Source organism: Macaca thibetana, chromosome 1 (assembly GCF_024542745.1).
Source record: "Macaca thibetana thibetana isolate TM-01 chromosome 1, ASM2454274v1, whole genome shotgun sequence".
NCBI lineage: Eukaryota > Metazoa > Chordata > Mammalia > Primates > Cercopithecidae > Macaca > Macaca thibetana.
Genome location: NC_065578.1, coordinates 44,186,233 through 44,199,750, shown reverse-complemented (window position 1 = coordinate 44,199,750; position 13,518 = coordinate 44,186,233). Strand labels below are relative to the sequence as shown.

The 13,518-nt window shown below is 45.5% G+C and overlaps 3 protein-coding genes across 4 annotated transcripts in view; 2 read left to right on the top strand and 1 right to left on the bottom strand.

Annotated features, from left to right (window-relative positions):
• Positions 1-13,518, top strand: part of EIF2B3 (eukaryotic translation initiation factor 2B subunit gamma) — a 349,397-nt gene that overhangs the window by 195,209 nt on the left and 140,670 nt on the right. The window contains exon 2 of one of the 2 annotated variants that reach the window (XM_050799440.1): positions 9,055-9,157. The gene's annotated coding sequence lies outside the window, so the exon portion shown is untranslated. Of the gene's footprint in view, positions 1-9,054; positions 9,158-13,518 lie in introns of those variants that run through there. The other variant, XM_050799449.1, reaches the window with a different exon arrangement.
• The window catches only part of UROD (uroporphyrinogen decarboxylase), a 133,412-nt gene that overhangs the window by 19,602 nt on the left and 100,292 nt on the right, over positions 1-13,518 (bottom strand). The gene's annotated exons all lie outside the window — the stretch shown is intronic.
• LOC126947521 (28S ribosomal protein S17, mitochondrial-like) lies at positions 3,169-3,603 on the top strand. The gene has a single exon (XM_050778277.1). The coding sequence runs from the start codon at positions 3,187-3,189 to the stop codon at positions 3,601-3,603; it is 417 nt and encodes a 138-aa protein (XP_050634234.1). The 5' UTR covers positions 3,169-3,186.

Here is a 13,518-nt window from a genome sequence, read left to right as displayed (position 1 = left end):
TCTCCTGGACTTAAGCCATCCTCTGACCTCGGCCTCCTGAAGTGCTGGGATTTCAGGTGTGAGCCACTGTGCTAGGCTCCAATTTAAAAACAAGGGAAAAATCAGCCAGTTGAAAAGTCGTTTTCCATAAAGGGGAAAAAAATCACCAAATTGATTAAATCACTTATTTTTTAAAAGTTACTCACCATTTTAGAACATGAATGCCCAGATTCTGACCTTTAAAACCACCAATGAAGAAAATTCTGTGTGCTTGAAAAGAAATACTAAAGTTCTAATTAATGAAAACTGTTTCCAAGTTCCTTTTGTTAAATACTGTAGCATCATTTTATCTCTAACTTATCATGGATCTATTGGGCAATTACTGGGCTTATGTACAAAACTACAGCACAAGGCTGGGTGCAGTGGTCACGCCTATAATCCTAGTTCTTTAGGAGGCTGAGGCGGGGGAATATCTTGAGCCCAGGAGTTCAAGACCAGCCTTGGCAACATAGTCAGAACTTGTCTCTACTAAAAACAAAAATTTTAATTAATGAGGCATGGTGGCAGGCACCTGTAGTCACAGCTACTCTGGCGGCTGAGGTGGGAAGATCACTTAAGCCCAGCAGGTCAAGGCTGCAGTGAGCTGTGATCGTGCCACTGCGCTTCAGCCTGGGTGACAGAGCAAGACCCTGTCTCAATCAATCAACAAAATGCAAATATTTTAGGACCTGCAATTGTTTGCCAAAGTGGAATTTCTTTTTTCATTTTTATCTTTCTTTTTTTTTTTTTTTTTTTTTTGAGACGGAGTCTCGCTCTGTCGCCCAGGCTGGAGTGCAGTGGCCGGATCTCAGCTCACTGCAAGCTCCGCCTCCCGGGTTTACACCATTCTCCTGCCTCAGCCTCCCGAGTAGCTGGGACTACAGGCGCCCGCCACCTCGCCCGGCTAGTTTTTTGTATTTTTTTTGTAGAGACGGGGTTTCACCGTGTTAGCCAGGATGGTCTCGATTTCCCGACCTCATGATCCGCCTGTCTCGGCCTCCCAAAGTGCTGGGATTACAGGCTTGAGCCACCGCGCCCGGCCTCATTTTTATCTTTCATTCACTACTCTAAAAACAATAATTCCCCGCCCCACTGACAAGTCTCTGGCCAAATGGAGTAGATGGATATTGTGAGGTGGCCAGCAAATTCCCAGCGAGATCTCTAGCAGACCGTGGGAAGAGAGTTTGTGAGCCAAGGCCCAAATTTTGAAAGGTTTCTTTTGTCTTCCACAGTTTAGAGAGCTTGCCCTTGTTAAGTTATTTCCCCACCACATATGAACACACAAACCCACACACACATATATACACACAAATATCCCTTAGGGAAGAAATAAGGATAATTGAGGTCAAGATGAAACAAACATTTCAGGGAATACCCTGTATTTAATAAGCATTTATTAAGTATCACCTGTGTACTTAACAAATAATAATAATAAATAAGCATGGGGCTAGGCATGGATAATAATATGAATTGACAGTGAGGAGGAAAGTTCAGAAGAAGAGATGCTGTCAGCAACCTGGCTCTCAGCCCAGTTTTCCCACCACCAAATGGGATGTCAAGGGAAAATCGTAAGATTTCAATTCATCCAATATTATTCACTGAGCATGTCCCAGGTTCTATGCTAGGTCCCGGGGAGACGGGAACAAATAAGATATAGCACTTATCTTCAAGGCGCTCCTAGTGTGATAAAGACATGGAAAAGAGGATGACAGTCCTTTATGGTGAGTGCCATAATGTAAGTCCTAGAAGCAGTAAGAGCCAGGAGGAATCCATAAGGCAGTAGTTTTTCAAATGTGCTCCATGGGTTCCTGAGAATCCCTAAGACCCTTTCAGGGGATCTGTCAGGTCAGAACTATTTTCATAATAATATTAAAATATATTTACGTTTTTCATCGTATTGATATTTGCATTGATGGTGCCAAAGCAATGGTGGGTAAAACTTCTGGTGCTTTACTGAGCATGAATCGAAGCATTGGCACCAAACTGTACAATAGTCATTTTATTTTTTAGTCCCATACACTTGCAATAAAAGTAAGAATAAACATTAAGGCCAGGCACAGTGGCTTACCCCTGTAATCCTAGCACTTTGGGAGGCTGAGGTGGGAGGATCCCTTGAGCCAAGGAGGCAGAGGTGCCAAGATCATGCCACTCAACTCTAGCCTGGTCAACAGAGTGAGACCCTGTCTTAAAGAAAAAAAAAATTGGCCAGGCACAGTGGCTCACACCTGTAATCCCAGCACTTTGGGAGGCCGAGACGAATAGATCACTTAAGGTCAGGAGTTTGACACCAGCCTGGCCAATGTGGTGAAGCCCCATCTCCACTAAAAATACAAAAATTAGCAGGGTGGTGCATGCCTGTAATCCCAGCTACTAGGGAGGCTGAGGCAGGAGAATGGCGTGAACCTGGGAGGCAGAGCTTGCAGTGAGCCGAGATCGCGCCACTGCACTCCGTCCAGCCTGGGCAAAAGAGTGAGACTCCGTCTCAAAAAAAAAAAAAAAAAAGAAAAAAGAAAAAAAATTAAACAAAGTCAGTTACACTTAAGAAAGTCTTTGATTAAGCAGTAAGCTATATTAATTTTATTAAACATTGGCCTGAGTACATGTCTTTTTTTTTTTTTTTGAGATGAAATCTCACTCTGTTGCCCAAGTTGGAGTGCAGTGGCACGATCTCAGCTCACTGAGACCTCCACCTCCCGGGTTCAAGTGATTCTCCTGCCTCAGCCTCCCAAATAACTGGGAATACAGGCACACGCCACCACGCCCAGCTAATTTTTGTATTTTTAGTAGAGACAGGGTTCCACTATATTGGCCAGGCTGGTCTTGAACTCCTGACCTCGTGATCCACCCGCCTCGGCCTCCCAAAGTGCTGGGATTACAGGCGTGAGCTACCATGCCCAGCCCATGTCTCTCTCTCTCTTTTTTTTGGCTACCAAATATCCTAGTTTACTGAGTACGTGTCTTTTTAATACTCTGTATAATGAGGTGGGAAGTACACATTTAGCCTTCTGTGCATACAAAAGAAGTATGATTGTTGTCTCCAACAGAAACAGTTTTGTGATAGTTTGAGCTGCAAGTTGAACTACTGCTTTTTCATGGAGCACTATATTTAATCGAAAGAACAAGTGGAGGTGGCTGCACAGTCATGGCGGAGGTGACCAAAGCCACATAATGTCCGTAGTTCATGCATCCATCCATGCCAAATGGATGGTGGAGAAGGTGATTGGGACAAAAGTGCAAAAGACTGCTAAAGTGAGAGTGACCAGGCTTGTTCTGGATGCCTATTTGTTAGAGTATTATAATAAGCGGAAAACCTACTTTGCTCGTGATGCCCTTCAGCAGTGCACAGTTGGGGATATTGTGCTTCTGAGAGCTTTACCTGTTCCACAAACAAAGCATGTGAAACATGAACTGGCTGAGATTGTTTTCAAAGTTGGAAAAATCATAGATCCAGTGACAGGAAAGCCCTGTGCAGGAATTACCTACCTGGAGAGTCCATTGAGTTTGGAAGCCACCCAGTTAAGCAAAAATCTGGAAGAACTTAATATCTCTTCAGCACAGTGGCGGGAGAGTGGAAGAAGGAGCTAAAGGGAAAGATTGACATGTTTATGTTATGGAAAAAGAGTTTTTTCTAAGTTTCATCGCAAACTGTGTCCAGTTTGTGGTGTTTATGAAATAGCTAAAAGCAAATGAAGGGCATATTACGGTTTTTCATTTAAAAAAAAAAAAGAAAGAAGAACAACTGACCAACTATGCCTGCCAATGTATAAACAAAGTGAGCCAGCTACTTCAAGGGAAACCACTAACAGTATTTGCTGCCAATGATAATATTTGAGCTTTGAAGAGAAAATTAGAATTGTTTGTTTATTTGTTTTTTGTTGTTTTTTTGTTTTGTTTTGTTTTTGAGATGGAGTCTTGCTCTGTCACCCAGGCTGGAGTGCAGTGGCGCAACCTCAGCTCACTGTAAGCTCCGCTTCCCAGGTTCATGCCATTCTTCTGACTCAGGCTCCCGAGTAGCTGGGACTACAGGCGCCCGCCACCATGTCCTGCTAATTTTGTATTTTTAGTGGAGACGGGGTTTCACTGTGTTAGCCAGGATGGTCTCGATCTCCTGACCTCGTGATCCACCTGCCTCGGCCTCCCAAAGTGCTGGGAGTACAGGCTTGAACCACCACGCCTGGCCAAAAATTAGAATTTTATAAAACTTGTATCTGTCATCATCAGCTTCCCAGCTTTCCAATATTTAAGAATTTTTCTGATGAGATTGTTAGTAATATTAACAAATGTGATTTTAAAATATTGTATAATGAGTCAGTGTTAGGAACATCTGCGTAACTCTGTGAACCAATATTTTACATAGTATTAGTATACCAAGTTGCAAGGTCATGCATGGGGAAAATGTCCATTCAAAGTGCAAGTATTGTAACAAAGTACAAAATGTTCATTGATATAATTTCCGATTCTACATTGCAACAAACCTTTAACAAACTACCACTTGTTGAATTTTGGTATAGTATCAAAGAATATCTAAAATTATCTGAAAAGGTTATTAAAAGCTCTCTTACCAACTACGTATCTATGTGAAGTCACATTTTTATGATAAAATTAAACCAAAATAATATATCACAGTAATGGAAAAATCAAGCTGTTTTCTGTTAAGCCAGTCACTAAAGAGACTTCAAAAAGGTGAAACAATGGCATTCATCTCACTAAACTTTTTGTTTTGAAAATGTAGTTGGCCTGGCACAATGGCTCACGCATGTAATCCCAGCACTTGGGAGGTCAAGGCAGGCAGATCACCTGAGGTCAGGAGTTTGAGACTAGCCTGACCAACATGGAGAAACGCCGTCTCTACTACAAAGACAAAATCAGCTGGGCGTGGTGGCGCATGCCTGTAAATTCCAGTTACTTGGAGGCTGAGACAGGAGAATCACTTGAACCCAGGGGGCAGAGGTCTCAGTGAACTGAGATCGTGCAGTTGCACTCCAGCCTGGGCAACAAGAGCGAAACTCCGTCTCAAAAAAAAAAAAAAAAAATTTTGATATGGTAAATATTGATAAATACAATCCATATAAACAAAAGCTTTCTGGGGTCCTCAGTAATTTTTAAGTATAAAGAGTCCAGAGATGAAAAAATTTGAGAATTATTGCCCTCGGGGAATAATTTAAAGTGAGTTTAAATTGAAGCAATCTCTCAACTACTTTCCACAATAGAAGAGAAAGCCCTCTAGTTCCTTGAAAAACATTCGCTAGTTTAAACATAAGGATATGAAACGGATGGCAGATACGGGGCTGACTGCTGTTCTTATAATTTCTTATTTATAATTAGTTCTTACCTCAAAACCATGCTGTAATTTCCAAAGCTTGGTTGAGGTAATACCAAAGAGAGAATATCTCTATGTTTCCATAGAGGGGTAGTCAGACTTCAGGCCTCCTGTGGCCAGATCAATCAGTTCATGGCAAGGCAAAGATAGGCTGGTTTTAGGATATGAGTCCTTTTTTTTTTTTTTCTCAGGGTCTAAGCAGAACTCCTTCTGGAAAAAACGACAAGTCCTAATAATCACTGACTGCTGTATCTGCAACACCAAGCATCTAAGACACTGCTTGGCATATATTAGGCACTCAATAGATATTGTTGAAGTCATTCCTCCATGGCACATACCTATAGTCCTAGCTACTTGGGAAGCTGAGGCAAGAGGATCATTGAACCCCGGAGTTTGAGTCCAGCCTGGGCAGCATAAGCTGACCTCATTTCTAAAAATAAATGAATAAATATTGTTGAATGAAGTCAAGCTCCTTTATTTTTATTACAGAAATCATACTCTACCTTTTAGCTGGCAGGGAGGTAAAGCAACTCAAGATTTAAGAGATGAATCAGATCTGGCACAGTGGCTGACGCCTGTAATCCTACCACTTTGGGAGGCCGAGGCAGGCAGATCACTAGGTCAGGAGTTCAAGACCATCCTGGCCAATCTGACGAAACCCCATCCCTACTAAAAATACAAAAATTACCCAGGCGTGGTGCCACACGCCTGTAGTCCCAGCTACTCGGGAGGCTGAGGCAGGAGAATCGCTTGAACCCAGGAGGCAGAGGTTGCAGTGAGCCGAGATTGTGCCTCTGAACTTCAGCCTGGTGACAGAGTAAGACTCCGTCTCAAAAAAAAATTATGAAATTGCAGGAATGCATGGGAAAAAGAGAATGGCCATTGGTCCTGTTATCTAGTGCAACTTGATAAACCACTCCAAAACATAGAGCTTAGAACAGCAATTATTTTATTATCTATTCGTCATTTTTTTTTTTTTTTTTTTTGGAGACGGAGTCTCACGCTGTTGCCCAGGCTGGAGTGCAGTGGCGCGATCTCGGCTCACTGCAAGCTCCGCCTCCCGGGTTCCCGCCATTCTCCTGCCTCAGCCTCCTGAGTAGCTGGGACTACAGGCGCCCGCCACCGCGCCCAGCTAATTTTTTTTTTTGTATTTTTAGTAGAGACGGGGTTTCACTGTGGTCTCGATCTCCTGACCTTGTGATCCACCCGCCTCGGCCTCCCAAAGTGCTGGGATTACAGGCTTGAGCCACCGCGCCCGGCCTTATTCGTCATTTTTTAATATTTATTTCATTTACTTAGAGATCCCATCTCTTTGTTACCCAGGTTGAAGTGCAGTGATACCATCTTGGCTCACTGCTACCTCTGCCTCTTGGGATCCAGAGATCCTCCTGCCTTCCAAGTAGCTGGGACCCCACAATGCGCCACCACACCTGGCTAATTTTTGTATTTTTAGTAGAGAGGGTGTTTCACTATGTTGCCCAGGCTGGTCTCGAACTCCTGGGCCCAAGGGATCCATCCGCCTCGCTTCCCAAAGTGCTGGGATTATAAGCCTGAGCCACTGCACCTGGCCAATTACTGTTTTGTTAAAAACAGGGTCTTGGCTTTGCAGAAGCAGCCGCCGCCGGGAGCTCGGTACTATCAGCCATGGTTAACCCCACCGTGTTCCACATCGCCCACGGCAAGCCCTTGGGCCGTGTCTCCTTCGAGCCATTTGCAGACAAGGTTCCAAAGACAGCAGAAAACTTTCGTGCTCTGAGCAATGTAGAGAAAAGATGTGGTTATAAATGTTCCTGCTTTCACAGAATTATTTCAGGGTTTATGTGTCAGGGTTGTGACCTCACACGCCAAAATAATGGTACTGGTGGCAAGTCTACCTACGGGGAGAAATTTGATGACTAGAGCTTCGTCCTAAAGCATACAGCTTCGGCCGGGCGCGGTGGCTCAAGCCTGTAATCCCAGCACTTTGGGAGGCCGAGACGGGCGGATCATGAGGTCAGGAGATCGAGACCATCCTGGCTAACCCGGTGAAACTCCGTCTCTACTAAAAAATACAAAAAACTAGCCGGGCGAGGTGGCGGGCGCCTGTAGTCCCAGCTACTCGGGAGGCTGAGGCAGGAGAATGGCGTGAACCCGGGAGGCGGAGCTTGCAGTGAGCTGAGATCTGGCCACTGCACTCCAGCCTGGGCGACAGAGCGAGACTCCGTCTCAAAAAAAAAAAAAAAAAAAAAAAAAAAAAAAAAAAAAAAAGCATACAGCTTCTGGCATCTTGTCCATGGCAAATGCTGGACCCAACACAAACAGTTCCCAGTTTTTCAACTGCCGAGACGGAGTGATTGGATGGCAAGCATGTGGTCTTTGGCAAGGTGAAAGAAGACATGAATATTGTGGAGGCCATGGGGCACTTTGGGTCCGGGAATGGCAAGACCAGCAAGAAGATCACCATTGCTGACTGTGGACAACTCTAACAAGTCTGGCTTGTGTTTTATCTTAACCGCTAGACCATTCCTTTTGTAGCTCAGGAGAGCACCCCCTTCACCTCATTTGCTTGCAGTATTTTTTTTTTGAGACGGAGTTTCGCCCTGTCGCCCTTTCCCAGGCTGGAGTGCAGTGGCACGATCTCGGTTCACTGTAACCTCCACCTCCCGGGTTCAAGCAATTCTCTTTCCTCGGCCTCCCGAGTTGCTGGGACTACAGGCGCATGCTGCCACGCCTGGCTAATTTTTTTTTTTTTTTTCTTTTAGTGGAGATGGGGTTTCATCATGTTGCCCAGGCTGATCTTGAACTCCTGAGCTCAGGCAATCCGCCCACCTCGGCCTCCCAAAGTGCTAGGATTACAGACGTGAGCCACCACACCCGGCCTGCTCGCAGTATCTTATCTTTGTGCTCTCGCTGCAGTTCCCTTTGGGTTTCACGTTTTCCTTGTTCCTTTCCATGCCTAACTGGATTGCAGAGTTCAGTTTATGATTATGAAATAAAAACTAAATTAAACAAACAAACAAAAAAACCAGCGTCTGTCTCTGTCATCTAGGCAGGAGGAGTGCAGTGGCCCGATCATAGTTCCCTGCAGCCTCGAACTCCTGGGCTCAAGCGATTCTCCCACCTCAGCCTCCCGAGCAGCGGGGACTGCAGGCACACACTACCCAGCTAATTTTTATTTTTATAGAGACTGGAGTCTCTCTCGCACAGGCTGGTCTTGAACTCCCGGTTTCAAGCAGTCCTCTCACCTCGGCTTCCCAAACTGCGGAGATTACAGGCATGAGCCACCATGCCCAGCCGCCCCCAGTTTTGATGACTAAAGTTAATGTGAGTGGCCTTGTTATACGTCTCACAAATAGGAAGCCCTGGCAACCCCTGCAGGAGCATTCGGTGATTTTTTTTCACTAGCTGGCCAAAATTGCGAATCCCAATGAGCTTTCTTTCACTGAATGTACTCGGAACCAAGTCCTAGACTTACTCCCTGAGGAAAAAGGCTGAGTTGCTCCGTCTGGGTTCCTGGGACCCTGCGCTGGAATACTCAAAAGGCGTTGGTAATGTGGGACAAGTGTCGAATGCTCCTCGGTGGCCCCGCCCCCTCCGGCCCCGCCCCCTCCTCTCTGCGGCGATTGCGTCCCCTCCGTCATCCATCGCTCGGCGCTCGTCCCTTCTCCGTGGGTCTGCTCAGAGCGTTCCATCGAGTTTCTCGGCCATCGCGCGCCTGCGCCATTGGGCTGTCAGTCAGAGGCGGCGTGGAGAGCACTGGGAGCGGTTGTGGCGTGCGGGGAGCTGAGGTATAGCTGTGACTTCTGCCCTGCCAGGCCGCGCACGAGCTGGCTGACCCGGGTGAGCAGCGCGGTGGGACCACTCATCTGAGGGAGGCGGGCATGTCGAACTGGGCCGAGGTGGACCCCAAGGGGTAGGAGGGGGTGCTGAGCCCCGAAGTTGCCAGCTCGACTCCCTGCTCGACCCGACCGTGTAGCTGTGTCCGAAGTAGAAGGGAGGTTGGGGGAGAATCCGAGCCAACTACCTTATGCAACAGATGGAGAAACTAAGTTTCTAATCTCAGCTACTCGAGAGTCTGAGGCGGGAGAATCGTTTGTTGCAGTGAGCCGAATTCGCGCCATTGCACTCCAACCTGGGCAACATAGTGAGACTCTTCGTTTCAAAAAAAAAGAAAGAAAGAAAAAAGAAAAGAAAGAAAGGAAGTTTCGAGGAGGGGAGGTTCTGCTTGAAGTCACAGCTAGCGAGCGAGCACCAGACAGGCACCAGACGCCTTTAGCACTGTGCCTGCACTCTTTCGCCCCAGCCCTTCATTCGTTTATTCAGCCTTCCTTTACTTGTTTGGATGCAGGGCAGTGAAATACAAGGAGGAATGCAGCAAGGTCTCTGCCTTCAGGCAGCACACGTGGAATGACAGACCAATTCTGTTACAGTTTTCGTATCTATTTACAACTGGAAAAGGCATGAGTGCTATGATGCAGGCAAGTCTGAGATGCGGCGAGCACCCTCTCTAAAGCTTGGGAGGCAGCGAGACTCGTTGCCAGGATTCCCGTCACCCATAGTCGTGGCAGTGACATGAGCATTTGACAGTCTGCCTGGTAACATGATTAGTTATGTAACTATTCATGCTTCCTAGGTTGCCTTTCTTCACCCAGAGCCTCCTTGAGAGCTGGAACCTCAGTTCCTAGTGACCTGGATTCTAATGCCCTTGTGCACATGTTTGAGTTTGACTCTTACACAGTTGTGAAGTTCACAGGTCCTCATTCCACTCTGATTTCTGACATCTGACTGGGAATACAGTGATGATGCACACACAGTCCAAGAAAGTCACTTTTAGACTCTTATATAGACATTTAAGAGACATTAATATTATACTTAAGTAGACATTTAAACACGTGTGCAATGAAACCCTGTAAAGGCTAAGATAATCTGCACATGGCAGAGTGGAAGCACTTCGGGGAAAGGAGTCACTTCTGGAGGGGTGGGAATGGTTAGGAATGGCTTTGTAGGCAAGAGAATTCTTGAGCTGTCTTCAGAGTTTAATAGGTGATTGCTAGATGCGAGAGAAGGCAGACTAGGAAGCAACAGTAGCAGTGTAGAGACCAGAATTATGAAGCAGCATGTTCAGTTAGTAGGAAGGTTTTCCCTGATCTAGTCTCTGTCTAATAAAGCAAATACAAATATAGTGCTTCTCATGGGATGGACATTATTTTGTCTACGTAGAATAACATTTAATCTTAACAACAACTCTGTGAAGTAAAACTGTAATTATCCCCATCATAAAATGCAAAAACAGGCATAGAAAAGTTTAGTTTGCCCTAGTTCACACAGCTAATAATAAATAGTAGATCTAGAATTCAAACCTAGGCATTCTGACTCTATGGTCTGTGAACCTAACCACCAGGCTTCCTTCTGGAAGCTGAGGACACTGAGAGTTTTAAATGTCAGGCCCCTGATCACACCACCTATGAGTGACAGAATCGTGACTCAAACTCATCTTTTGACTCTTTTTTTTTTGAGACAGGGTCTCATTCTGTTGCCAAGACTGGAGTGCAGTGGTGTGCAGCCTTAACCTCCCAGGCTTAGGTGATTCTCCCACCTCAGTCTCCCGAGTATCTGGGACTACATGCATGCACCACCACAACTGGCTAATTTTTTATAGAGATGGGGTCTCACCATGTTGCCCAAGGCTGTTCTAGAATTCCTGGGCTCAAGCAATCCTCCCATCTTGGCCTCCCAAAGTGCTGGGAGCATGAGCCACTGTGCCCGGCCATCTTTTGGCTCTTTTTTATTTTTATTTGTTTTGAGACAGTCTCGCTCTGTCGCCCAGGCTGGAGTGCGACTGGTGTGATCTTAGCTCACTGCAACCTCTGCCTCCCAGGTTCAAGTGATTCTCCTGCCTCAGCCACCCGAGTAGCTGGGATTACAGGCACCTGACACCATGTTTGGCTACTTTTAAAATTATTTTTAGTAGAGACAGGGTTTCACCAAGTTGGCCAGGCTGCTCTTGAACTCCTGACCTCAGGTGATCCGCCTACCTGGGCCTCCCAAAGTGCTGAGATTACAGGTGTGAGCCACCACGCCCAGCCCATCTTTTGACTCTTAAGCATCCAGTGCTCTTTTCATAATAACATTAGATGTGGTGGATGTTACATAATGCCAAAATGAAATTAAATTCCAGTCTGAGGCAATGCTTGCTAGAATCTAAATGACCATATCTTTACATTGTGAATGTTATGCAAGAGCCTTCACTTTGTGCCTTGAGTATAGTAGGTGTTAAGCGCTGCACTTTAGATGTTGATGTCCCTGGGCCCAGGAGTAATAATAATTATAGTAAAGTTGCAACAAGTTATTTGGCAATTTGATGTTGAATACATTGTTTCTTCTGAATGTTACCTTTTAACACATTTAAAATTACATCATTGTTGTAAGTCAGAGAAAGTAGTTTCAGTTTAAATCAATAAAGATGGGTCAGGCACAGTGGCTCATGCCTCTCATCTCAGCACTTTGGGAGGCCCAGGCAGGAGGCTTGAGGCCAGGAGTTTGAGACCAGCCTGAGAAGCATAGTGAAACCCTGTCTCTATAAAAAATTAATTAAAAGAATTAGCCAGGCAGCCAGGTGCAGTGGCTCACACTTGTAATCCCAGCACTTTGGGAGGCCGAGGCGGGCAGATGACCTGAGGTTGGGAGTTCGAGACCAGCCTGACCAACATGGAGAAACCCCGTCTCTACTAAAAATACAAAATTAGCTGGGCGTGGTGATGCATGCCTGTAATCCCAGCTACTTGGGAGGCTGAGGCAGGAGAATCGCTTGAACCCAGGAGGCAGAGGTTGCGGTGAGCTGAGATTGCACCACTGCACTGCAGCCTGGGCAACAAGAGAGAAATTCCATCTCAAAAAGAAAAAAACAAACAAACAAAAAAAACAGGCATGGTGGCACCCACCTGTAGTCCCAGCTACTCCAGAGACTGGGGCAGGAGGATTGCTTTAGTGCAGGAGGTTGAGGCTGTAGTGAGCCATGATCTTGCCACTGCACTTCCAGACTGGGCAGTGGAGCAAGACTCTGTCTCTGAATAAATAATAAGTAAATAGGCTGGGCGTGGTGACTCACGCCTGTAATCCCAGCACTTTGGGAGGCCGACTCGGGTGGATCACCTGAGGTCAGGAGTTTGGGACCAGCTTGGCCAACATGGTGAAACCCCATCTCTACTAAAAATACAAAATTAGCTGGGCATGGTGGCCCATGCCTGTGATCCCAGCTACTTGGGAGGCTGAGGCAGGTGAATCGCTTAAACTTGGGAGGTGGAGGTTGCAGTGAGCCGAGATCACGCCATTTCACTCCAGCCTGGCAACAAGTGTGAAACTCTATCTCCAAAAATAAATAAATAAATAAATAAATATTTATGACCTTTTACTGTGTTTCTGTTCTGTGGTAGTTTCTGTAAAGAGATTCTTTTCAAAGTCAAATAGGTTTGTTTATTACCTTGAGTTTGAAAAAAGGAATTAACCGTTTGGTTTGTTTTTATAATTGTGTTCTGTAAATCTAGGTTCAGATACAAGCCTACGTTTGTGTTTATAGTGATATCTTTAAAAATTGGAGGAATAAGAAGATGAGCCGATGGCTGAATTATTGGAGTCTTAAGTCATTTCATACTTTTCAGAATCCTAACATGCTTGTGTTTCTGCTGTTAATTCTAGTCAGACATCTTTTAATGTTTTCTTTTTTTCTCTTTTTTTTTTTTTTTTGTGACAGGATCTCACTCTGTCACACAGGTTGGAGTGCAGTGGTCCAGTCTCGGCTCACTGCAACACCTGCCTCCTAGGCTCAAATGATCCTCCCACTTCAGCTTCCCAAGTAGCTGGAACCAGAGGCACAAGCCATCACGCCTGACTAATTTTTTGTATTTTTGGTAGAGATGGCGTCTCGCCATGTTTCCCAGGCTGGTCTCGAACTCCTGAGCTCATGTGATCCACACACCTCAGCCTCCCAAAGTGCTGGGATTACAGATGTGAGTCACCTCACCCAGCCTAATATTTTCAAAGAATAAAAATTCATACATCAGAAGCCCACTTGGTAAACTTACTTCTTCAGTGTCAGCTCAAGCATCACTTCCTCTAAAACCTTCCCTGTGTTTTCAATGACAACTAGATGTTCCTTTTATTGTATGCCCACTATATCTTGGATATTTTTCTGCTGTGGCACT